The sequence below is a fragment of the Mus caroli genome, unplaced genomic scaffold, assembly GCF_978045245.1.
Source record: "Mus caroli unplaced genomic scaffold, Mus_caroli_1 scaffold_18, whole genome shotgun sequence".
NCBI classification, from domain to species: domain Eukaryota; kingdom Metazoa; phylum Chordata; class Mammalia; order Rodentia; family Muridae; genus Mus; species Mus caroli.
The window spans coordinates 8,621,431-8,648,272 of record NW_028227273.1 but is presented as its reverse complement, the minus strand read 5'-3'; the positions used below and the strand labels follow the sequence as shown (position 1 = coordinate 8,648,272).

General features: G+C 45.4%; 1 protein-coding gene across 2 annotated transcripts in view; it reads right to left on the bottom strand.

Annotated features, from left to right (window-relative positions):
* Positions 1 to 10,116, bottom strand: part of Srbd1 (S1 RNA binding domain 1) — a 172,882-nt gene extending 162,766 nt beyond the window's left edge. For both annotated transcript variants that reach the window (XM_021186295.1, XM_029471564.1), the window contains exons 1-4: positions 10,064 to 10,116; positions 7,300 to 7,379; positions 3,857 to 4,037; positions 988 to 1,359 (exon numbers count right to left, since the gene is read on the bottom strand). In XM_021186295.1, the coding sequence (XP_021041954.1) occupies positions 988 to 1,359; positions 3,857 to 4,037; positions 7,300 to 7,379 (633 nt within the window). In that variant the 5' untranslated portion in view covers positions 10,064 to 10,116. The remainder of the gene's footprint in view (positions 1 to 987; positions 1,360 to 3,856; positions 4,038 to 7,299; positions 7,380 to 10,063) is intronic.
* Between the last annotated feature and the right edge of the window lie 16,726 nt (positions 10,117 to 26,842).

Genomic DNA, 26,842 nt, shown 5'->3' with positions numbered 1-26,842 from the left:
TCACAGTCAGCTGCTGCAGACAGTGCACACCTGGGATTAATACAAAACTCATTCTTATAATAGCTCTATGTTTTTTAAAGAAACCAAAATTCTAGAACTCTCACTACAATTTAAACTGTTTCTCAATGACTCTCTGCTTAAAAAAAATAAAATAAAATAAAATAAAAAACAAAAAGAGAGAGCTATAAGACAGCATTCTTTAGTGTGCCAAAGAGAAGAAACATAACAACTCAAAACTACTAGTGACAAACTCTAGGTAACAGAAAAAGCAGCATGGCCTAAAACAAGGCCCTCTGAACAGCAAAGATGTCACAGAGTCCCAGTCTTAGAACCCCCAGAAGTCCTGGGCTCTATAACAGCAATTTATAGCAAAGGAGAGGACAGGTAGGTCAGAAGGTCACGGGGGTGTAGCCTGAACTGGCCCAGAATGTGTTGGAGCACACGAAGTTAAGGCTCGCTGCTCATAGCCAGCCTGCTAGTCTCCAGCCTGCTAGTCTCCTCTGCCACACCCCATGCAGCTACAAAGGTGGTTAGGCAGAGGGACAGGAATGGAAAGCTGGGAGAGATCAAGTTATAATTCTTAAAGAATTTGTCTTCGAAACATTCCTGGGTCTTATTCCTAATATACTTGATGCACGAGTAGCCAATGACCTAATCATGTATGGAGAATACAATCTGCACTCAAAATTAAAATGTAGCAGTGAGCCTTTAAGGGCCCCATCTGTTGGTGTGAAATATCTACACTGTGATGTACAGAAACAACCACCTTTCTTAACTGATGGGACAGCTCACACTAGCAGAAAAGAGCTGATGATGATAAGCCAGACTACAAATAGTATAGCCAAGAAAAGAAACAGATGTCAAAGCTTGATTCCAGAAATCACTGACAAACGGAAAGTTCCAAACTGCCAGCACGCCCCGTGGTGAGCACGGTGAACTCGCCAGTCCAGGACTCAAAGCACACAGGTGACACGAGGCTGTACTCACCTGTACTATGTCCCAGTTCATTTCTACCTCCTCTTTAATGTCGCTGGCACCGTCGGGAACCCTGGCCGGCCTCCCCTGAGGACATGACTCAGTCCTGATCCTCTTTACCGGGGACTGCCCAAACGTGAAGCTGTCCTCGCTCTCCTCCTTCTTGCACACGTTTCCACAGGCGCTTGTTGAGGGGGTCTCCACATTACTGCCTCCACCCTCCAAGGGGCTGGCTTGGCTGGTTTCCTCATCAACTTTCAACCTTTTTTTGGCCCTTGGAACTGGTTTTTTTTGCTTTTTTGCTGCAGTTTTAAGAGTCTTTGTCGTATGCAACTTGTGGCTTTTCTCTTCCAAATCGGCATCAACAATAGCCACCGGGCTGTTCTATAAAGTCACAAAGAGAAAGCATGAGAATTTCAAAATTAGAAACCAATTGCCCTGGTATGCTGCTCTGAAGTGAAAAAGAACAAATTATCAACGCATGCAACAACTTAAATGAATCTCAAAGGAACCATGTTAAGTTGAGACAGCCCCATCCCAAAGTTACACACTATAGGAGCACATTTACATAACCATCCAAGGCACAGAGGAGCTCACGGGGGTCGGAGATGCGTGGGTGAAGGAACATGATGATGTAGATATGCCAGGGCAATGTAAGAGGTCCTTTTGATAGTTACACAAACCCACACAGGTAATAAAACTGCACAGTGCTAAATACAAACACACACACACACACATAACACATGGAAAGCCAGAGCACTCTAAGTGAACAGAGGATTTTACCAATGGTAATATCCTGGTCGTTATACTTACATGAGACACTCCAATCTTACCACTGGAGGAAACCAGATAAAGAGTACCTAGAGCCCCTCCTGGTGTTTCTTACAACTGCATGTGGACGACTTATAAATAAAGTTTAATTTCACAAAACAAAGTAAATGATGCGTCTACATGTGCCAGAAAACCAAAAGTAAGCTGCAGCCACGGCTGGAGATGCAGCACAAGTTGGAGAGTGTGCTTGCCCGAGCAGATGCAAAACCCTGGTCTGATCCCAGCGCCTCATGAAGACCAGGCATGGTAACTCACGCCTGTAAGCCCAGAACCTGGAAGGTGGAGGCGAGTGGGCTGGAAAGTCAAGCTTACCCTCAGTTACACAGCCAGCCTGTGCCACATGAGACCTGACTTAAAAATATAAATAAATTCAGAAATTGACAAACAAATATAATAAAAACCAAACCAACCAATCAGAGGGAGAAGAAACGCATCTACATGCTTGTGAAATTCAGAAGACTACACTCCTACCTGCTCAGACAGGAGGCAGAGGACTGGACACAGAGCAACAGCAGCCAAATGCATGAGGCTTTCTTTTGTTCCGCTTTTTGAGATAGGGTCTCATGCTATAGCCCTGGCTTCCTAGAACTCACTGTGGAGCCCAGACTAACTTTGAACTCAGAGCAATTCTCCTGCCTCAGCTTCCCAAGTGCTAGGATAACAGATGTATGGCACCATGACATCCTTTTCTTTGAGAGGAAGCTGCTCAGGAGCCTACACAGGTACCCAGGAAGCAATCTCTGCTCCTTGTCAATGTCACTTTACCTGATGGTCATCTTAGCACTCAAGATAGTGGCAATAATGCAAAGAGCTGCCCTTGAGAAGTTTGCAGTCACAGGCTGGCTTGTCCATCCCTCAAGTGACACAGGCGGCACAAACACAGCTCCCAATAATGTTTCAGTCAAAATTAAACTTCTATCAGGGATTTCTCAAGAATGACTGAGGATGAGCACTGAGAGCCACATTAAGGACCCTTCCTAGCCCAACGCCAGCTACCACATGTGTACATGAAACACACAGTAACACCCTCTGAGCAGTACACCTGCTCAAAACATAATGGATCCAAGCAGAGACAGGAAGATACAATGGCAAGGTCTACAATTCACAATCTAATCAAATGAACTGGCATAACTAAAGAATGTGTCCATCTTAAAGGAAGCTGTCTAAGAGAAAGAAAAGGAATGCACAAAAGACCAAGTATGATCAGCCTTCTTCTACCTATAATAAGACAAAGGAAAAAAAAAAAAATCAACAAATAGACTCTGAATGTTTCAGCCCCAGTAACCAGAGAGCCTGCTGGGAGATGACTGCTGCAGACTATCTTAACTCCACACCATTACAACCTGCAAGTGTCACTGTGATGACCATAGCCAAGACCACAGGAGGCAATCAATAAGCCCACATTGATCTGTCTAATTTCTATTCTCGGCCCATACTCATCAAGCAAGTTTCTAACTATTTAATTTCCTACTTCAGCCTCTGAGAAGAAAAGTGCTGCCCCTAAAAGCTTCAAGTGATGCTTGTTTCTAAGGATTGCTTATTAAACCAGCACTCTGTGGATACACATCGCTCTGGCAAGCATGGTTGATATAAAAGTACCCCTGAGAGGTATACTGGCTTTTGAAGTGCTGACTCAGAAGCCCAGCCCCATCACTCACTATCTGTGTTCCAGGAGAGTCACTTAACACTCCCTGCCTCAGCTTTCCTATCTGTAAAATCAGGATGGCAACTACAGCACTCCCAGTGGCCGTACCCATCCCGTGAGATCTTCAGGGGGAAATACTGAGTGTGCTGCTTGGATAACAATACACACAGATATTTGCTGACACCACCATCCAAACTACCACTTCCACACCTAGCCCACCTCCTCAGAGAAGAGAACAGTTGCTGCAGTAGTTAAGTATTCCTGAGACTGTGACCAGGGATACCAGTGCCCTGAAGTTTGTGTCATTTACATGTTCTGTCCCGCTCCCTGTAAGGAGAAAGAAACAGTCCCTCCCATGTGAAAAGCACTGGGTCTTCCCCACATCTAGAGAGCAACACCACCTACCAACTCCTCCTTAACAGCCACATCTTTTGATTCGTCATCCACCTGTTGGGAGCTCTTCTTCGCCCTGGGCCCCTGCTTCCGTTTGGATCTCTTGGAAGCAGGCTGTCTACGATTTCTGGGAACTTTCTTCTGAGGTTCCCAAATGCTGTCGTCCTTGTTCTCTTCTTCAGAGCCAGATGACCTAGAAGCGGATCAACAGAAGAACTTCCAGGAGAAAACAAAAGCATGCTTCATAAATGATAGCTGGAAATATGCAATATAAAAGGAGTGATATGACCACAGAACATAAACAATTAGTGCTAAGAAGTGAACAGGTGATGGGGGACCCAGAGAAGTGCCTTCTTCCTACAACACACACTCTTCACAGGTCTGCTCTCCTTCTCTGACCTGACGAGCATAACACCTACTGTCAGGACACAGAAAATCCATCATTACCTTAAGTAACTTACTGGGTCATGTCACCCCACTGTGAGCCTTTCGATCTTAACAGTAAAAAGCACTCACGTTCCTGAATGCCGACCAAATCCATTTCAAATGTACTAAGTTATTCAAACCAATGAAAGGACTGAGAAAGAGTTTTTTAAACACCCCACACTGCATAAAAACCAAGCCAGCACCAAGACCCTCAACTATTTTATTGACCTCCTTTTCCTTTCACATAGACCTATGCACCAGAATAGACTGAAAACCTACACTGCCTTTCTGACCAAGAATCAAACTCCCAAAAGAGCAGAGGAAGCAAGCGCATCTGGGCCTCTGTTTCCCCACCCCCCCCGCCCCCAAGGAGGTCAGTGCGTGGGAGAAGAACCTGAGCTGAGTCGGTGAAGCTTTCTGAGCTCTCAGGCCTGCTGACAGGCCACAACCAGACTGGGTGACTTCTCAGCTGAACTATGTCCCAGGAAAACATAATGATGGCGGGGCAAACCACTGACATCATCAAAAAGTTCTTCTCAGAGCTGGTAAGCAGCCTGAGACTAGCAAAACGAAATCAATCAAAAATCACTAAAACAGTGGATCCAAAGGGAACCATAACCTAAAACCCGGGTTCTACCGGATATCCCATGGAGTGCTTGGGAGTCTAAGGGCAGGAGGATTACAAGTTCTGCCTATGTTTACCCCTACTCTGCATACGGACAAGCATGCGCACACGCGCACACACACATATGCACACACGCACACACAAGCACATGCACAGAGGAGGAAGGGGAGGAAAGAGAATAAAGGAAAGGGGAGAAGAGGGAAAGAAAAAGAGGAATAAGGAAGAAAGAAGGGGAGGAGGAAAAAGGAAAAGGCAAGGGGAAGACAGAGAAACTTAGGGTCTCCTCCTTTGTCAATTGAACAAGGCATCTTCCTACCCAACCATCTAATCACCCATCAAGAAAACAGCTAACTAACATTTTACATGGGAATGTGGCTAAAAACACAAGGTTTTGTTTTGTTTTGTCTTGTCTTGTTTTCATTATTATGAAGAAAACCCAAGCACTCAAAATCACTTGTCACACAGGAAGGGGCTCAAGGCAGCTATCAACACTCATCCCCGCATCCCAGAAGAGCACAGGAGTGCCTGGCAATGGTCCTACAAAGCTCACCTTCCTTAGGCCTCTCTTCAGTCCTTTTGACCCTCTCCGCTCTCCCCAACCTCGATATGTTGACAGCTCCAGAGTCTTAGTCCTCAGGACTCTCTAGTTTACGCCTTACCCTCTAAGGCTCAATGTTACATCTGCAGGTGTTCTTTCCCCTTGGAGATCTGTGTTCAGCTAGATGTCTAGCAATCACCAACAACTTGCCAACAACAAGACAGACCTCTTGGTTCTAATGCTCCTGTCTATTCCTCTGGTCTACAGAAAGCCCATAACCACCACGTCCTTTCCATTCTACCTTCAAGAGTCTATCCAAACTGGACTAGTTCTCACCTTTCTCACCCCTACACCAACCTCCCTGCTTCACCCTCACACTTGAGTCTGTTACACACCAAGAACCCATAAAGATGCTTTACAAATATAAGCCAGATCAGGTCAGATCAGGTCGCTGTCCACAGCACTCCAGTAGCTTCCCAACTCACTTCTAATGAAGTCCTAGCGCTTCCTCATAGAGCCTAAAATCCCACCAATCACAGTCTTATTTCCTGTCACTCTCTGACATGATGGCTCCAATCTGGCCATGCTGTTCTTGCTACTCCCCAGACACAATTCACTGCTGCCTCAGGGTCTGTGTGTTTGCTGCTTTCTTATTTGTAACCTAATCTAAGTTCTTATTTGTGAGCTTTGTGTCACTACACTGACACAAACGGACATAATTTAACTTAATAAATGGTTTATTTATCTTAGAGGTTCAGTTTCAAAAGCAGGTAGCCCCATTGGCTTGAGCCTCTGATGAAGACAGTAGGTGGCAAAGGCAGGCATCTGTACTGAAACACATTCACATCTTGAGGCAGGAACAAAGAGAAGACAGGCCAAGGCGCTACAATTCTCTTGGAAGAGCTTGCCTGGAGTGACCTAAGAGCTTTAGACTAGCCCCTAACTCTGTAACATCCCACCACCTCCCAATAACTACCCTAGTAACAATCTTTCCGACAACTATCCAAACTACAGCAACTAGTCAACCTCAGGTGGGTCTCTCGGTGTATCCTCCAAAGAGCACCGTGACTGTTCTTTCCAAAACGCCCCCTCCCACGGCCATACAGTATGCTCCCTAACCCCTGACCTGCTTTCATTTTATCTTATATTACTATTATGGCCTAACATTAATCACTTGTTTTCTCAATAAATGTCAGAGGCATATGTTATATGGTACTCTATAGCAAAGATTTTCAACTGAGGATGATTTTGAGCCTCTGAGACATTTGGCATTATCTAAAGACATTTTTGGTTGTCATATCAAGAACTGTTGCCACATTTAGGAGAGGCCACAGATGCCACTAAATGTCCTATAAAGCATCAGGCAGCCCCCAAAACAAAAGGTGACCCTATACACAGTAGCAATGCTAAATGGGTTAAGAGCTACAGTCTAGGGGCTGTAGAGATGGCTCAGCAGTTAAAACACTGGCTGCTCTTCCGGAGGACCTGGGTTCAATTCCCAGCACCCACATGACAGCTCACAACCATCTGCAACTCAAGTTCCTCAGGATCCAACACACTTACACAGACATTCAGACAAAACACCAACGCACATGAAAAATAGCATAAAAAGGAGAGAGCTCTGCTCTAAAGCAGTGTAAACAACAGCTGCCCTCTTTCACCTGTGCAGGGTCAACATTACATAACCTGTTAGCTGCTTTCTCTCTCTTGGATCATGGCACAAGTATAACAGAGAGTTGTTACATAGAGCAAGGACAAGGACACACAAGCCTTCCACCCAAATGACTTAAGTGTCTACGGGACAGACCACATTACTCTTAAAATAGTCACCATTCCCCCAACAACATATGACACTAATATACTTACAACTCAGAGAGGAAAGAGCATTCATCTTTGGGTTCTGCATTCTCGGCCTGTATTTTCGTTCTTTTGCGCAATGAGGGCATCTGGGAAAAAACGGAACACAAATCAGAGTCCGCATGACATGAGTAGGTTTATCATTTCGTCCATTCAAAACTAACACTCCAAAGCTCTGCTGTCAGAAATGCCATAGAGGGGAGAAAAATATATGGCTCATTCGCAAGCCCAAACACTGGCTCCCCACAGGATATAACCTGCTGATCAGAAGAGAACCCTTCCAATGTTCAAATACCTTATGACGCCGAGACCATCTCTTGAAAAAGACAAGCCCCTCCAGGGCAGTCAGTAAGTCTGCTTTAGAATTAAAGGTTGGAGTATTCTGCAAGTATTATTTTATAGTGATCCTGCCAGTCAACAGATTACAAAGATATTTATTGTACTATTTCTCAAATATAAGAAATGTTTTCTCTTCCATATCTTTTCATAACATTAAAGTGTCTTCACAAAGTTAGGAGTCAATCAAATGCCAATCAACTTAGCCAGCAATGACTTAGGAATAATCTATACTCCTAAAACAAAGCAAACATCCTCTTGCAATATCAATGATTAGCCACTATGCCACTAAAAATATTTACCATAGTCAAAGGCTCGGCATAAGACAAATGACAAGAGGAATCACATAATACAACAAGATAGTAAGTTTATCGAAACTGATAACATTTATTACCTAAAGAATGTCAAAACAATAAAGAATGCATTAGACTAGCATGTTCAGAACAAGTCTCTGGACTAGAGGAATATTGTAAACCTTGGCTCTAACACACTTAAAAAAGGAGGTAATACCTCACAGAAATACTTAAGCAGTTGTCACAAAGAGGAGCCTGATGTCCCAGTATCTCTGTCCTGTGAGTGCAAAACTGAGGGAGATTGTGTGTAGAAGGAAACAAAGGCCAGCAGGAGAACAGTCTCTTAGCAGCAGACAGGACAGGACAGGTTATGGGAAGAGGAAAATATGGTTTCATATGAACAGTTTGCCATTGTAAAATTAAAATGTAAAAAAAAAAAGGGCTGAATAGGAAATGTGGCACACCTTTCTTTAACCCTAGCATTAGGGAGGCAGAGGCAGGAGGATCTCGAAGAGTTCCAGCCAGGTTGGTCTACGTAGTAAGATCCTATGTATAGATAAATAAGTCAATAAGTAAGAAGTTGGTGGTTGACACAGTGCTAATTCAAACCAGGTCAGGGAAAAACTTGCCTTCACTCTGTAAACGGAAGAGAGACAACTAGCTGCTCCTCTGAAGTGATTTACACACAGGCCTTCCTTGAGAGCAAACCCATGTTCTAGGAAAGATTTAAACTACAAAAAAAAACAAAACTTTGAAAGTTCTACAGAAAGCAAAGGCGGGTTGTCTTCAGAGCATTGAACAAGAGCAGAACATGCAACTGTCCCTAGCCATGACTCAAAACTCACAGTGAAAACATTAACATGTTATTAGGTAAGTCCCAAACATCTGAGACCAAGTCAATTTATCCTTCAGTCTCCTTCATTTTTTTTAAGTTAGGAAGGAAGGAAAAAAAGGACAGACAGACAAACAGAACAAAATGAATGAAAAGAAAGGACACGTGGACAAGAAAAGTGAGTGCTAAAATTTTTAGGACCAAGGTTGAGGGATCTGGGGTTGGGTATACTCTGCCACAAAAGGATTTTTCTAGGTGAACTAGCCCACATGTTAAGATGCACCCAACCCACAAAGATACTGGTGCGCACCAATATTTAAAAGGGGGAAACAGCATTTAAACTTCTAGGGTAGTAGTTCTCAACCTTCTTAATGCTGAGTCTCTTTAAAACAATTCCTCACGTTGGGATGACCCCAACCACATAATTATTTTCGCTGCTGCTTCATAACTGTAATTTTGCTACTGCTGTGAGTCGTAAATATCTGATATGTAGGGTTTCTGATATTCCACCCCAGTGAAAGGATTATTGTTCAACCCACAGTTGAGAGCCACTGTTCTAGGAGAAAAAAAAGAGACAACTCTAGAGGCATCTAAATGTTTCCCTGAGGGGATTTTTAAAAAGATGCTTCAAATGTCGGCAGACCCTCAAGAGATACAACAAAACAAAGAACAACAAGCCATCTAGCAGGACAGCAGCTAGCCTTCGCTAGGAGAGAGAGAGAGAGAGAGCCCTGCTGTGTTTTTATGAATGAGCATCTTGAGACTCCATGGGATGGAAAGGTTTGCTCCAACAATAGGGGTGTGAGGCAAAGTCCTACAACTGAGAGCCACAGGTACCAAGGCTCGCCCTGCGCCTCCCTGCGCACAGGAGAACGACAAGCTGCCACGTGGGAAGGAAGACTGAGGAAAGTTGCTCAGAGTTCTCAATCATCCTTTCCCTCCATGGCTCGAGCGCCTCCTCTGTGCCCAGGGCACCTCTGAGGAAGGCGCGTGATCCCGCGCGCCACGACTGACAGCGATTCCTCCCTCAGCTCCGATTCTTCCGGGTGAAACAAAACAAAACAAAACCAAAGTCGCCCTGGCTTTCTCACGCCTGCCATGCGCGCTACCAGCCGGTTCAGAGGAAGCGCTATGGTGACAGTGCTGAGAATGTACAGTGTAGACTGTGACAGACCGCTGGTGCTAAAAGACAGAAAATCTTCATTTTAAAAAAAAATTCTTCTTTCCCAAACGAGCACTCATAAATACCGCGGCCGAAATGCGAAAACGGCCGGCCCGGAAGCATTGCCGCTACGGCGGACACAAAGCTCACCTTCGGGCTTGGCGAATCTGGAGAAGAGAGTTCTGCTGAGGAACCTTCCGGTTCCCGCCGGAAGTTTTTCAAACGCCGGAAGTCCCGCCTTACTTTACTGGAGCCACACTACCGGGGCGGGGCGGGGCGGGACAGGGGTCAGGGCGAGGCGGAGCTTGAGAGGGTCCGGTCCAGGAGTGTGGGCGGGGCGCGGGCGGGGCGATCGCGGGAGGGGGCGGAGCGACCGCGGGAGGGGAGGGGCGGCTAGGAGAGAGACTGCTCCTCTGGTCCAAAAGGAATTTGTGTAAGTCGTTACCCTAGGGGAGGGGCAGAGATTTGGCAAATATGTGTCCGCCTCTATATTTCCACTTTTCTGACAGACCTCTCTTGGACTACTTTACACGCTTTTCACCCATCCTTTCATTTTGTGTTTTGGATTGGTTTTTGTTGTTTTGTTTTTTGAAAAAGACTTACTCTGTAGCCCAGCTCAGTCTGAGTTCGCCACGTTGCCCCCGCTGCGTTGTATTTTTAGGCCACAAAACCTAGCTCGTCCCTTTTATTTTTCCTTCTCCCTCCACCCTACCACGCTATGAAAGTGTCTGAATTTTTCCGCCTTTGCTAAGTCCTTATTCATCCCATGGGAACCTTACTTAATGAGAGATGTTAGCTAGAGTCATCAGTCTCTTCCTCCAGTCTCAGGCAGTTTGATAGACTGCCAAGCAGATCCATTTGGAAGCCGAGGCCGCTTAGATACTTCCTAGAAGATTTATGCAAATTGCTCTTTGCCTTTAAACCGGGTTTCCCTGGGTCCCATCTCCAACTCACAGTACCTGTTAAGATACCCAGAACACTGAAAATAATAGTCACTGGGTCATTAACTCGAGAAAATGCAGCTCTCCTGGAGAATCAGAAACCATCTCATATTCAGAGTCCCGAAAAGTGCGGTGAGCACAATCCTGGTAAACGAGCCTAGGCACAGTTTCCTTTACATGCAGTGCCGGATTTTCCTTGTTCAGAGCTGATAAAGCACTCATACTTGTCAAGTAAGATGATAAACCAGGTTGGACCCCGGGAGCCCATGTAAAGAGAGCCAACTCCACAAAGTTGTCTCCTGACCCAAAAATAGCCTCTACCTTTTGATTAAATTGGGCTTAAATAACCCTTGTCCACAAGGAGACAGGTTTTTGTTTAACTTTTGTTTTGTTTTGTCTCTTTTGGTCACATCAAATGCCTAAGCTGTTGCACAGTCAGCTCATAGTGAATAGAAGATCAAATTGTATACCCCAAACCACAGAAAACTCCCATGCTGCTTTCTGAGTTTGGAAAAGGTCAAATCTTAAACCCGCTGTGATAACCTGAATCCTACCTTTCCCCCCTTCCCCCAATCATTCCAATTTTTAAATCTATAAATCATTCTCCAGAAATTCTTTCCATTTACATCTCAAAATCAGTTCCCAGAGGAAATTAAAAATTACTTATCTCTTTCCTTGCTATCATTTTTATCAGCCCCGAGAAACTCACAGAAACAATGTAAGAATAAGGTTTTAAACTAGAGAAACAAGACTTGTGAGTCTAGATTAGAATTTCATCTATCAAGCAGAACAGAACCTATAATCCCAGCTTGGGGGATAGAGGTACATCCTTATCTAAATAGTGAGTTGGAGGCCAACCTGGTCTATATAAGATTCCCTCTCACATGATTTCACAGATCAGAACCCACGGATTGACCGACAAGACAGCTCTGTGAGTCAAAGCGCTTGCCACTAAGTCTGAATGCTAGACTCCACATGGTGGGAAGAGAAAAACCAACTTCTTAAAGTTGTCCGCTGACCTACACATATGTCCACCCATACAGACACACAAAAAGATCTGTGTTGTTCAGGGTTCGCTAGAGTGACAGAACTTATAGAATGCCTCTATTTATTAAGGAAATTTATTGTGATGACTTGCAGTCTGTAGTCCAACTAAACCACAATGGGTCCGCTTTGGGTGGGAAGTCCAAGAATCTAGTGGTTGCTCAGTACCACACAACTAGTTGCTTGAGCTCATCTTCGGTAGAAGTAGATTCCAGCAGCTGTGCTGGCAAGTAAGCAAGTCGTCAAAGAGTTTTCCTTCTTCCAATGTCCTTCCACACCTCCAGCAGAAAGTGTAGCCCAGATGACAGTGTGTGCCACCACACCTGGATATGGAACCTGCTCTGTCCCAGGCTGACCTTGAACTCAGAGCTCTCCTTGCCTCGGTCTCCTGGGATTAAAGACGTGTACTACCTTGCCTGGGCCTAAGCTTTTCATGGCCACTATGCCTCAAGATCTCCATGCCAAGATCCAGGTCAGAAACTTGTGTCTTCCAGCCTCAAGGTCTGGATCACAGGTGTGCCCTCCAATTCTGGGTTGCAGTTCATGTCATGTCTGAAGCTCCTGACACGCAGAAGACAGGGCCTCCTTTAAAGCCTACTATACTTTAAAAAATGTAAGCAAACAATTTTGTCCTTAGTGTCAATCACTTAGAATGATGATTGGTTTTAGATTATCAACCTGACTGAGTTAACAGACACCCACCAGATGGAGAGGCTTTACCGCTCCGTGCCTGTCCCAAGGACACTGACATTTAAACTTATTAGATGAAGGGGGATTTCCATATGATGTGGCTGAGTGTTGTCCAGTTGTTTGAGAGCCTGAACAGAACAAAAAGGTGAAGGGAAGGGAGTACTCTGTGCTCTGCAGCTGGAACAGCCCTTTTATCCTGCCCTCAGATGCTGGACTCCAGAGAATCTACCCTTGGAATTCTGGGGCTTAGAACCAAATTTTGTTCTCCAGTTTCTCAGGTTAAATGCTGGGGCCTTTGTATTTAGAGTAAGCCACGCTTTCAGCTTCCCCAGTTGTCTAGACTGTAGATGAACTAGTGTGGGACAGCCTCCATAATTGTGTGAACCAATGCCTATGATAGATAGGCCCTGTCTGCCTATCTACCTGCCTATGTGTCAGTCATATCATAGCTTCTCTGTGTGTCAATCATATCGGCTCTGTTTCTCTGGAGAGACAAGACAACTATAAATCGTAATAATGGAAGAGTGCTTCAAGTGATATACTGTACAGATTGAAATGAAAGAGCAAGCAAAGGTAGGAGCAGTGTTTATAGTCTAGTATTTAAATAAGAAAACTGTTGTGGTTAATATTGCTCTGTGGTTAACATACTACTTAGAACATATAGTTCCCAAATAAAAGACACAAAAACCTTTGCATTTATAATAAACCTTCAAGCATTAGAGCTGGGCAGATCTCAACCCTCTGTGCTACTTTCCCTACTTCCCTGTCAGTGATCCTGAGATATCACTTGGCAGCTTCTGCGTGGGCCACTCCTGCTCCAACAGGCCAGCCCCTGTGGCCATGCACTCACCATCGATCGCCTACCCCATGACAACTTCTTTTTTCTTCTCCTCTCCTCTTCCTTTCATGGAACCTTTGCTCTGGCCCCTCTCTTCTGCCCATCCCAGGCTGTAGGCATCTTTATTAAATACATTTAACACAACAAAAGCTGGCATGCATGAAGATTTGCTTGGCCCGGAGCAATCAGATCTTGGGGTACAGAATTTAGCATTTGAATACAAAGAACACCAGACCATCTCCTACAGAAAGCTCCATTTTCTGTAGATTGGAACAAATTCATATTCTTTAATGTTGAAGCTAGCTATAGGAACCTGGGGCTTGTTACATGTTAAGATAGCAACCTCTTGTTTCATTTTCAGTGCTAAGGATTGAACCTAAGACCCCATCATGCATGTGTGACCAACATCACATTCCCAGTCCTAAGTTATCAATCAAGTTAAAGAGTAACTTTATGTGAAATTAGGCCTGTTCCAAGTCTAGAAATTTTGTCTATACTGCAGCTGAATAAACCAAAGAGGTTGTTCGTGTCACTCTTGAGCCTTAAAGTTCGATTTAGTTTGCCCTGGCCAGCTAACAAGAGTGAACCACGAAAGCCAACAGGAATTGATGCAAATTGCCCTGGATGCTACCCTCACTTACAGCCAACCACCATTGACTTGGATTCCATGTCTATTGAATTGGAAAACCATGGCCTTGTGAATCCCTCCTCTCCCCTGTAGTCACTGTTTTTACTGCTTGAGGCCCGACATCAATTCTACTTCTCAGGATTACTGAGATTAACTTTTTCCCACTTTAATACGACCTATGTGTGCACATAACCTTCAAAGTGGCTTTGGGAGATGGCTATTTGCTTGTATAAATACCATCAACAGGCACGGGTCAGCAGTGGTGTCTCAGTGACATGGCTGAGTCTTCTGGTCACTGCCTGTGGTCACCTCATCACGTTTGAGCAATCATGATAGCGTGACTTGTTAGCAAGTTGACACCAGTCCGGGTTTGTGCTCTTCCTCACACCCTCTCCCTGGATGATGCTTAAGGGTTCTTCTGGAAACAGGAATCTAATCGAACCAGAACAATGGATTACTTATTCCTTGCCTTGTGGCACAACTTCAGGGTAAAGAAGGCAGTGGGACAAAGTTGTCGAGCTCAGCTGTACTGAGTAAGGCTCTGGTTAGCATTCTCAGGAGACTGGTTATCTTAGGGTTTCACTGCTGTGAAGAGACACGATGACCACGGCAAAGGAAAACACTAAACTGGGCCTGGCTTACAATTTCAGAGGTTCAGTCCATTATCATCATGGAGGGAAGCATGGTAGCATCCAGGCAGACATGGTGCAGGAGGAGCCAAAAGTTCTACATCTTGATTTAAGGTAGCCAGTAGGAGACTGTCATCTGCAGGCACCCAGGAGGAGGGTCTCTTCCATAGTGGGTGGAGCCTGAGCATAGGAGCCTCCTAGCGGCCCACACAGCGACTCACTCCCTCCACCAAGACCATCTTATCCAACAAGGCCACACCTCCTAATAGTGCCACTTCCCTTAAGCTGAGTATATGCAAACTACCACAGTGGTGTTTGGGGGAGGATGAGGTCAGTTGGAGTTAGTCTCTGACCAGCTGCCATACTGGACTTTGGATGAAGGACAGTATACATGTTGGCCCAGTCCTAGCCTTCCTGTGTTGACTGGCCTTCATTAAGAATGAGTGGAAACCTGAACAAATCTTAGCAAAACAGTGGGGTCCAAAGACTTGTGTCCAATTGTCCTTTATAAATTAGAGTCTATTATTAAAATGTTGTATTTATTAGTATGTTTAGCTTAATTTGAAGTGCAAGATATAAAAGAACATGCAATAGACATTCTGTCGGCTCTGGAGTTCCTTATCTATATTCTTATACATACTTGTAGTCTCCGATCTATCTTTGTCCTTGAGATTCTTCCCAGAGAAAATGATATGTATAGTTTCCAGCAGTACATATCTATTAAGCCCACAATTCCACTGACTGCAGTATGTACCATGACCATATTTCCACAAAAGAAATTTCTCTTTTAAAGCCCTACCAAATAAATTATGAGGTGCTGTATATTATACAATACTTCTGATATCAGAAACATAAATGGTGAAAATATGTGCATACTATAATTAATGAAATATGCTGTATATTCTTTTCTTCCAATATTGTGGTTCCAAACCATACTTGTGTCAATGATATATTTTGAGCATGTTCCATATTATTGCAGAAGACATTTTATCCTTTTCTAGTTGAGGAGTATTTCCAGCAGAGCACAAGGGTAGTCAAAGTTAAAGGGAGGGAGCAAAGGCTGGGATAGGATGCCTATGTAGTCAGTCAAAGTTAAAGGGAGGGAGCAAAGGCTGGGATAGGATGCCTATGTAGTCAGTCAAAGTTAAAGGGAGGGAGCAAAGGCTGGGATAGGATGCCTATGTAGTCAGTCAAAGTTAAAGGGAGGGAGCAAAGGCTGGGATAGGATGCCTATGTAGTCAGTCAAAGTTAAAGGGAGGGAGCAAAGGCTGGGATAAGATGCCTGTGTAGTCAGTAAAGGTTAAAGGGCGGGAGTGAAGGCTGAAATAGGACGCCTTTTGGTAAAGACAGTAGATACAACTGCACGTGGGGGTAAAAGCACAATAATCCTTAGTTAGCTTCTCTTTCCTTTAAGGATAAAGATCTGCAAATGGAAGAATCTAAGATCAAGAAGACGGACTCAAGTTTGACAGGAAAAAAAAAAAAAAGAAAAGACCAGAATAATAGCTACACAGTGTATAGGTGATTCTGATTCAGATACAAAGCACAGCTCTAAAGCAAATGCCTGGGGTGATAGAAATCAGTTGACCTCAGCTCTAAAGCAAATGCCTGGGGTGATAGAAATCACAGTTGGAAATTTTGTTCATGGAATCGGGAAGAAGAAAAGAGGGAAATGAAAATATGGCAAGATATTTTCATCCGTGTGGCTTATACAAAACACAGACAAATCCCATACACAAGGTTTACAGCATTTCTCAACCTGTGGGTCATGACGGGGCTAAGACCACTGAAAAACACAGAGATTTACATTACAGTTCATAGCAGTAGCAAAATTACAGTTACAAAGTGGCAATAAAAATAATTTTATGGTTGGGGGGTCATCACAACCTGAGGAATGTATTAAAGGGTCGCAGCATTAGGAAGGCTGAAGACGACTGGACATCACTGCTTTTTTAAAAAAAATTTAAAGAAAAATGTGTGATTAGAAGAATCAGAACAGGGACTGGAGAGATGATTCAGCAGCTGTGAGCACTGGCTGCTCTTCCAGAGGACCCAGGTTTGACTCCCAGCACCCACAGGACAGCTCACAACCATCTGTAACCCCAGTTCCAAGGAACCTGACACTCTCTTCTGGCTTCTTTGGGTACCAGGCACGCGTGGGATATATGCAAAACGCTCAAACACATAAGACAAAAATAGATTTAAAGAAGAATCAGAAGAGGTTTGCCAGAAAATGTTGTCACCACTAGGTGGGGGCAGGTGTCAGAGGGCTGCAGGGATGAGTGCTCAGCGCTCATGCCTCATCTTCTCTCTTAGCGACATAGGAGAACAAGCTATGACAAGGGTCCATTGTGGACAACACTTACTTACCTTAGGCTGTTCTCTCCCTCCCCCCTTCCTCCCCCTCCCCCTCCCTTTCTCCCCCTCCCTTTTCCCCCCACCATTTCCCCTCTCCCCCTCCATCTCCTCCCTCTCCCCTCTTTGCACCAGACAGTGGTGCCACATGCCTTTAGTTCTAGCCCCTGGGAGGCAGGTGTAGGTATATATCTCTGAGTTCGAGGCCAGGCTGGTCTACAGAATGAGTTCCAGGACAGCCGGGGCTACACAGTGAAACCCTGTCTTTAAAATAAATAAATTAATTTAATTAAAATAAGGAACATTTATCTTTTTGTTTGTTGTTATTGTTGTTTTGTTTTGAGATGGGACTTCATTCTGTAGCTCAGGCTAACTAGGAACTTACTATGTAGCCCAGGATGGCCTCAAACTCATGATAACTCTCCCGTCATAGTCCTGAGCATTGGGGTTATGGATATGGGCTACCACACCCACCTATATATTGGTTCTTAAGTAATTTTCTACCAATCACATTTCATGCTAATCTGACAAGTTGTGAATCTGGAAGGTTTGGGGTTTGTTGGTGTTGGCAGTGCTATTTTGGTGGAGGTGATGAATCGGGATTAGGCACCATCCACTAACATATGGAACCTCGCCAAATTTATGACACAGAGCAGAGCCACCCAGTTAAGCCATTCCTGGGTTTCTGAGTTTGGGAACCATATGATATACGCTGACAGGTTTAAGCCACGAAGGTTTGAGGAATTTATTTCACAGCAACAGAAGACTAACACGCAGATACCTGAAGGGACCTTAACAAACCTCAGTGTGTCCCAAAGATCATCAGGTGGGCACTGGGATCGGAAGCCCTGTTGTTTGGTTGGGCTGGTTTGAATGAGAATGGTCTCTGCAGGCTTAGTCCTCAGGTGGCAGAACTCTTTGGGAAGGATTAGGAGGTGTGGCCTTGTTGGAGGAAGTGTGTCTCTGGGGGCCCAGCTTGGAGGTTTCCAAAACTATCACCATTCCCAGTTGGCCCTCTCTGCTTGGTGCTTACGGAAAAAGATCCAAGCTCTCAGCTACTGTTCTGGGACCATGATGTCTTAGAAAGGTAATAAAGATGGTGAGGTGTGCCCTTGAGGTGTCTTGTCTGGGATGAGGGTCCCAGTTTGTGTACAAGAGACTTGTAGACTCTGAAGGGGAGACCTGCTGTGTGACCTAGCAGGCAAATGCTAGAGGAAGAATGTTCAGGGCCTCATTTCAGAGCCACTGTCTAGCAGTCATAACTGACCCCGTGAAAGGGGCATCCTGAGGGGGAATTCACAGGTGAGCCCTGAAAGAAACTTCGTGACGCTCAGCAGGGTGGCTGATGGGGAGCCCGTGCGGGAGTGAAAGGCTCCTTCAGGATATATGAAGGGATTTTTTTTTTTCACCTGGTTGGAATGAAGTTTTAGGACACTTTACCTGCATTTCGGAGTGGATCACAGACGAGCTTTCACTTGAAATGTAACTAACATTCTCTCTACATTAAACTACAAACTACTGACATTTAGGATCTCTGCCCAGTGTTGAGTTCTGGACAATGGGATGACAGCTGTGTCATCTTGGAGGGATGACATTTTTTTTTTTCACAGAGCTGTTGTTTACATCTGCACTGGTCTTTAGAGTCCTCAATGCCTTCAGCAGCCTCTGTGGCTGGGTGCTGCGGTGTAAGTAGGTGGCAGTGAAGGTTTGCTCTCTGGTTGGATGAAAACACTGGCACTCGGAGACCTTAAGTGGTTTACTCCAGCTCACACAGCTGGTGACTGCTTAGACAGGGACTTGGAACTTGGCTCCTATCCCTGTTCTAAGAGAAACAGCGTCATGAACTTGAGCTGTCGGTGAGCACATGAGTGTGGGGGGCAACCAGAGGAGCCTTGATTGGCCTCCAAGCTAATCAGAGCAAGTGAAGTGCTGAAGAGGGAGCCGAAGAGGGAGCCGGCCTTCACAGGCAGACTCAGAACCCTTTCCCAATCCGAGCCTCTTCATTTCCTCTTCTCAACCTCGTTCATTAACTCAAGGAACAAGTACCGGTTTGCTTGATCCGAAAATTGGATAGTTGGACAGTTTCCTTTCTAGGTAAAGGCCAATTACTGCCTGAAGAAGATAGGAGTTGGTTAGGAGGAAGCACAATTTCCCCAAACTGTGGGATATAAGAGAAATGGGTGACGATTCTCAGGAAACTTGGGGATTTAAACACTATGGTCTTGCCTGTAATATTCTCTCTGCTTAGCTTTTTTTTTTTTTTTTTTTTTTAACTTAAAAGCTAATCTGCTGGGCTGGAGAGATGGGTAAGTGGTACTAACTGCTCTTCCAGAGGTCCTGAATTCAATTCCCAGCAGCCCCCATGGTGGTTCACAACCATCTGTAATGGGCACTGATGTCCTCTTCTGGGGTGTTTGAAGAAAGTGACAGTGTACTCATAAATAAATCTTAAAAATAAAATAAAAATAAAAATAAATAAAAAGCTAATCTGTTGCTCATTGAAAGGTTTTTTGGAAGGGCTGGAGTGAGGGGGACTCTGGCTTTCTTCCCACTTAATGTACACCTGAGACTTCCTGGCCCAGTATAAACAGAATGGATATGGCTTTCCTAGGAGCCTCTTGTTTTGTGGACCAGAGAGTGTGGGCTGGGGCCTAGGGCGTGTAGGCTAGACAAAGTCAAAAGCAAGACCCTTTGCCAAGGTTGCTTTGGCCCATACCCATGCCAGTCACCAAACCTGGGCAGTAACAAGCCCCACCCTTTAGAAAGGTTAATTCCCTCTTTCTTAGGAGTGACCAGTAGTCCCAGAGGGACCAAGCAGCAAAAGCTGTCAGTGAGCCCCATGAAGGGTGGCTCTGAGGCCCTCAGAGGGGCATCGCTTCCTCGACTGTCCTGACCCATCATCCCTCTGAGACTGGCTGTCGCAATCCAGGGTTTCTGATATGCATCCACTGTCCATAGGCAAAGAGCGGCCGAAGCATAAACCAATGTTTCTCATCCAATCTTTGACACTGTTCTAAAGACTTTTCTGGATTCCTACAGAAGGTAGCAACTCCTAATGTAGAAAACCTGTCCATTGAGTCAAAGAGATGACCTCAACCCTGCTTCCATTGCTCTCCAACTGTGTGATTGTGGGTGTGATGTGCCCCCTTGGCCTTTGTTCGCACGTATATTATTACTACTTGTTCTAGGACAGTGGTTCTCAACCCTCTTAATGCTACGACCTTTTAAAACAGTTCCTTATGTTACAGTGACCATGAAATTATTTTGTTGTTACTTTATAACTATAATTTTTTCTATAATATAAATTGTAATGTAAATATCAGTTATGTGGAATATCTGATATGTGAATCTTGTGAAATGTTCATTCTACCTCAAGGGGTTGCACCCCACAGGTTGAGAACCACCATTCTAGGAGGTCCTTGTGGGTTCAAGTGAGATTTTTCTTCTTTATTTAACGTGGGATCTAGCTCATGACGCTTGTGCAACAGGCATTAATTTTTTTGTCCCCAGATTCCTTCCTGCCTTTCGCAGATTTTCCAGCTGCACGAGTTGCCTGAGCAGATTCATCAGAGAGCATCAGTCTGCCACGTGTGGTCTTCTTCTGATGGAGACCCAAAAGCTTACAGTGAGGGTCCCAGCATTGTATCCACAAACTTCCTGACGCTCTGACAGAATACCTGAAATAATATAAAACTGTGGGAGTCAGTCCTTCCCTTCTACCAAGTGGAGTCAGTCCTCCCCTTCCACCATATGGGAGTCAGTCCTCCCCTTCCACCATGTGGGAGTCAGTCCTCCCCTTCCCTCATGTGGGGTCAGTCCTCCCCTTCCCTCATGTGGGGTCAGTCCTCCCCTTCCCTCATGTGGGGTCAGTCCTCCCCTTCCCTCATGTGGGGTCAGTCCTCCCCTTCCCTCATGTGGGGCCGGTCTTCCCCTTCCTTCCCTCATGTGGGGCCAGTCTTCCCCCTTCCACCATGTGGTGTCAGTCATCTACTTCTCTCATTTAGGGTTAATCCTCCCCTTCCCTCATGTAAGGTCAGTCCTCCCCTTCCCTCATGTGGGGTCAGTCCTCCCCTTCCCTCATGTAAGGTTAGTCCTCCCCTTCCCTCATGTGTGGTCAGTCCTCCCCTACTCTCATTTAGGGTTAGTCCTCCCCTTCCCTCATGTGGGGTCAGTTCTCCCCTTCCCTCATGTGGGGTCAGTCCTCCCCTTCCCTCATGTGGGGTCAGTCCTCCCCTTCCCTCATGTGGGGTCAGTCCTCCCCTTCCCTCATGTGAGGTCAGTCCTCCCCTTCCACTATGTTGGTTCCCAGTATCAAATTCTGGCCATCAGGTCTGGCACAGGCACCCTTACCAACTGAGCCATCCTACCAGTTCAGTCTGCAGTTTTTAAGTGTCCTTGGAAACATTACCAAATCAAACTCTATCCTGGATTATAAAGTAATCCTCAATTTATATTTAAAATATATAAACTATATTATATTAACATACTGATCAATAACAGAAAGATATCTGGGACTCTCTCCCTCTAAACTTGGATCTCTCTCTCTCTCTCTCTCTCTCTCTCTCTCTCTCTCTGTCTCTCTGTCCCTCTCTGTCTCTGTCTCTGTCTGCCTGTCTGTCTGTCTCTCTCTCTCTCATTTGTAAATCATCCATTGATCAGAGAAAATATGTCAAGGGATATTTTAAAAATATATTAGAACCAAATGAAACTTATATAACTAAAGCAGCCACCCACCAAACCTTTCAACCAGTAAATGCTTAAGTTTGAAAACAACAGTAGGTAAAGCACCAACCAATCAACAAAACTACACCCATAATCATTCAAGAGCGTTGATGGAAAAATATTGATGCAAAAAATCCATAAAGTAGTGGTAAATTAGATACAGAAATATATAAAAATCAATAATATCGTTTTGCCAAGTGGAGTTGTAGAGTTTAATTCTGTGAAGACAAGGCTTGTCCAATATTTTAAAACTGATCAATGCGATATACTATTTTAATTACACCTTTCACTCCTTTGCTTTATGTGTATGGGCGTTTCGCCTCAGTTGCACAGGACAGTTAGCAAGCCATGACAGTTCCCTTGTTTTAGTTCCCACCATTATACAGGTTCCTTGACTTTTCCCCCTGCAGCCTTGAGTGTTCTTGCGGGGACACTCGGAGTGTGGGCTCACCCAGACCCGGGCGTGTGGCTCTTCTTATTGTGATTCTGGGCCCAAGGAAAATCCCTTTGTGTTCCATGAGTCATCCCAGGGGAAGAGGCTGCTGTCAGCTGGTGACAAAGGGATTAAGAACAAAATGTTCCCTAGGGAGGGCATTTCCTGGGAATTACTTGTGCCATGTACTGTTCCTACCCATAATTCCACACTGTTGTCATTCTGTACAGTCTATGCTTGACTATACTGAAGCCCATGAAAAGACATGTAGTTTTACTCAGGATCCCAGAGCAAAGTCCCTGAGCATTCAAACTGGATATGTGCTGGAGGGACAGACACTTCAAGCCAGTCATTGGATTACCTAGGTGACAGTGCTGAGGAGTCCCTGTGGGCGACATCGACCAAACACACACCGAGGACACTTTCTTTTCATCCTTTTGTCTTATCCAGTGTTTATGGGAGCCTACTGTGTGCTGAAGACCCCAGTGATATACCAAGGAAAGTGGCACACAGTCCCTGATTCAGGGAGCTTGCTGGTCAGTGGTGTGGCATCACAGACCATCACAGGCTGCGGAAGCATCCATCACAGCAGCTTATTTGATCGCAGTGTTCTGCTCCAACGTCAGGAGCATTGACTTCTTGTTGGCTGAGTCAAGGTTTGAGGGGATATTGGACCTCACCAGACAAGAGACAGAAAACCTGTGTGTGTGTGTGTGTCCCTGTGTCCTCTGGTCTCTTCTAAAGACAAAATATATTGAGGTAGGAAAAAAGTACCCGACATTAGCCTTAACATTTTGCACGTATCTACATGCACGCACTCAAGTAAAAGAGAAAAGAAAAATGTTTAACATACCACCATTCAATAGGGGGATCCATGCTGATGTTTTATTTAATTCTGACCACCCTCCTAGGTACCACTTCTACATAGCAGTATTGAACCAAGTTTCTCTCACCTGGCTAATCCCTTATGAATGGGGAGTTAACTCTATATTAGTTACTTTGCTGGGACCAAATGTCTGGACAAAGCAGCTCCCTTAGGGAAGAGGTTTTCTCATGAAAAGGGATTCAATCTACCATGGCAGAAGGCCTACAAGGGGGCTGGCCCACACCATCCAGAGGTGGAGAGAGGAATCCAGATGTGCAGTTCACTTTCTTCAATTTCAGAGCGCACAGGCCGGGAATGCAGTGGAAAGTTCAAAGCCAATACTGCATCAGTTCTCTCCCATAGGACAGCAAGATGTTCTCAGAGGCACAGAACCCAGGCAGATACTGAGGACAGGGCGGATAGCTGCTTAGATAACGGAGGCAAGCCTGGTCAGAGAGAGAAGCCTCAAGCGTTTAGAAGTCTATGAGGCCCATTCATCTAGACATGGTGCTGCTAGCCCTCCACAGAACCGCTAGGTATTCTCAACAGCTGTGCTGTGCTTCCTTACTGGTCATTCTACTCTTCCTTGATGGTTCTAACTCGCATCAAAAACAAACAAACAAACACCTAGCCAGCTCATTGGATTACCCATCCCCCCTTTAAATTAACCTACTTTTCAGGATGAGCAGTAGGTAAAGACACTTGCCCTGGATCCTGACCAACAGTTAGAGACCCACATGGAAGAAGGAAAGAACTGGCTACTGAGAGCTATCGTCTGACTCCAACATATATTAAATAAATGTAACAAAAATTTTAAAAGAAAAAAATTGACTTTTTCTATTAAAATGCACAGCCATAGGTCTGTCACGGCACCTTCCTATCCCTGTGGCATTCACTACACTCTGCTTGTGTCTCTGTCGCTTTCCTAATTCCCTTCTCCGTGCGGTTACCCACCCCGCCAGCTTTCCTATTTCATGCCACCCATTCTCTGTTTCTCCCCTCTCATGAGATCTCTCCTGAGCCCCTTTGTGGTTTTACCGCGCTGAGTTCACACTCATTTTCAAGTCTCACGAGGTTCCTGTGAAATCTGTCCACCAGAAGCTCTTCCAGCCTCTTGTCCAGGCCCATTCTCCACCTCCACTTTAACAGAGGGCTTTTCCTTGTCACCCGAGGCCAGGGCGTGCTGTCCATCCCTTCTTCCTTCAAACTCACAGTACCTTATGGTCTTGCGCTCCAGCATCGCAGTGTTCAGCATTATGCCTGCTGAATAAGGATGCAGTTAAGAGAAAGGCCAAAGGAGAAAAACAAAGGAAACAGAAGAGGAGAAGCCATGGAGAGGTTGGGAAGGAGAGAAACAGGAAGAGCTCAGATGTCATGGAAACCAGGGAGAAAGAATTCCGAGGAGGGACAGTTTGTTCAGGTAGAGTCGATAACCCAGTGCCCAGGATATGGAGAATGGAAGGCAGTCCTGTGAGCACAGTGGGCAGGCTGAGGAAGGAGTGGGCAGCACAGCAACTGAGCAGGCTAAGGAACTAGTGGGAGGGGGGCTCAGTGGTGGCAGCAGAGGAAGGTGAGGTGAAGGAGGGTTAAAAATATTGTATCTACCGTAGGCAGAAGCTGGGCAGAATGCTGCATAGCCAACCTCTGCCCTTCGAAGGCACAGTAGTCACAAAGATGAGAAGCTCATTCAAGGCCAGTGCAGAGACCTAGGGGAGCCAGGGCAGCCTCCTTACACAGTGAGACCACATCTTGAGATGGGGACTAATGAGGGTGCCTTAGTCAGGGTTTCTCTCTCTCTCTCTCTCTCTCTCTCTCTCTCTCTCTCTCTCTCTCTCTCTCTCCTTCCTTCCTTCCTTCTTTCCTTCCTTCCTCCTCCTCCTCTTCCTCTTCTTCTTCGTCTTCTTCTTCCTCTTCATCTTCTTCTTCCTCTTCTTCTTCATAGAATAGAGTTTATTAAGGACATGGGGAGGGGAGTTAAGAGGGTAGCAAACACAGAGAAAGAAAGAGTAGAGAAGTAGAGGAGTAGAGACTGGCTGTGAGCACATGGGGGAGGGGGAATGGGGAGAGAAGGGGGAAGGGATGCAGGGAAAGACCATGGGAGGAGCAAGAGAGCAAGAGAGAGAGGAGGGGCCAAGCAGCCCCTTAGTCAGGGTTTCTATTCCTGCACAAACATCATGACCAAGAAGCAAGCTGGGGAGGAAAGGGTTTATTCAGCTTACACCTCCACATTGCTGTTCATCACCAAAGGAAGTCAGGACTGGAACTCATGCAGGGCAGGAATTTGGAGGCAGGAGCTGATGCAGAAGCCATGGAAGGGTGCTGCTTACTGGCTTGCTTCCTCCCCTGGCTTGCTCAGCTTGCTTTCTTATAGAACCCAGGACCACCACCACTCACAATGGCCTGGGCCCTCCCACCCTTGATTACTGATTGAGAAAATGCCTTACAGCTGGATCTCATGGAGACATTTCCTCAAGGGAGGCTCCTTTCTCTGTGATAACTCCAGCCTGTCTCAAGTTGACACACAAAGCTGGCCAGTACAGTGGGGAAAAAGAGGTCATTGGAGTCCATGAGACTTAAGCTCAGAAAGGAGGGGACCAGAGAGCAGGGGCAGAGGGGAGGAGAGATAAAGGAGTAGGGAAGGGGTGGGGGTGGATGTAACAACACAAAAGGTGAGGGAAGCATGACAGCATAGCTAGAAAATGCTTTGGTAAAACCCATCGTGGTATGTGTGCATTTAAAATTATTTAAAAACACAGGAAAGTTGGATGATGAGGCTTACTGATAGGAAGTGCTGCTGGAGGGGAAAGCTGAAGGAAATGGTGACCACAGAGCAGAGCCCCTAAGGAGCAGAGACAGGTGGCTCCCATGCAGGTGGAGGCCAGAGCTGAAGGACCTGCTCCTGTGACAACTGGTGAGATAGGGCTGGGCCGCTTGCCCTTCCTTCCATGTGGCTTGTTGGTGAGGGGCCCAGCTGGCGAGCAGCTTCTGGCTTCTGTGTGTTTCATAAAGGAGCAATTCTGAGCATTCCTGACACTGACCATTCCTCCTCACACGGGGGATGGGGAAATAGGTAGTGAATCTCACTTCGTGTCAGGAGCTGACCTCGGTCCCCAGAAATGTGCAGTGTGAGTCTCAGTAATATGCTTTGAGGCCCCCAGGATTCCCTCACCTTCTGATTTTAGTTTGCTAAACACATGGACCACATATACATATATATCATATGCATGTGTCTGTGGTGTGCCATATATATATATGTTTGGCTAAAAGCTGGGCATGTTGGTTCATATCCAATCACATACACACACAGACACACACAGACACACACACACGTATGTACCTGGTAGCAGCATCTTGTAATTGTCTCACACTTGTGATGGCCATGTGGATGAACCCCCTGGCTCCATGTACAATGGTCTTCCCTTTGACCTATCTCTGTAGCTTGCTATTATGTCTATACCATGGGCGTGTGGTATGTAACACAACAGTCTATACAGTATTATGTCTAAGAGAAAAGAAAGCTTCCAGAGGGTAAGTCACACAGCTTTAATTGAGCTAGAATAATGAAGCCCCCACCTACCATTGTTACCCTCTGACCCTTCATGTCAAACCATGTGTTGACTCTATATCGATCCTTTGTGCCCCTGACTTGTGTGTGTGTGTGTGTGTGGGGGGGTGACTGCTGCATTCTTGTATCAGATGTGTGGGGTTAGCATCAGGATTCAGAATTCTCCAAGGACAATGGCCCATAGCACCTTTGTCCTTCCTAAGCTTAGCTGTCTCTTCC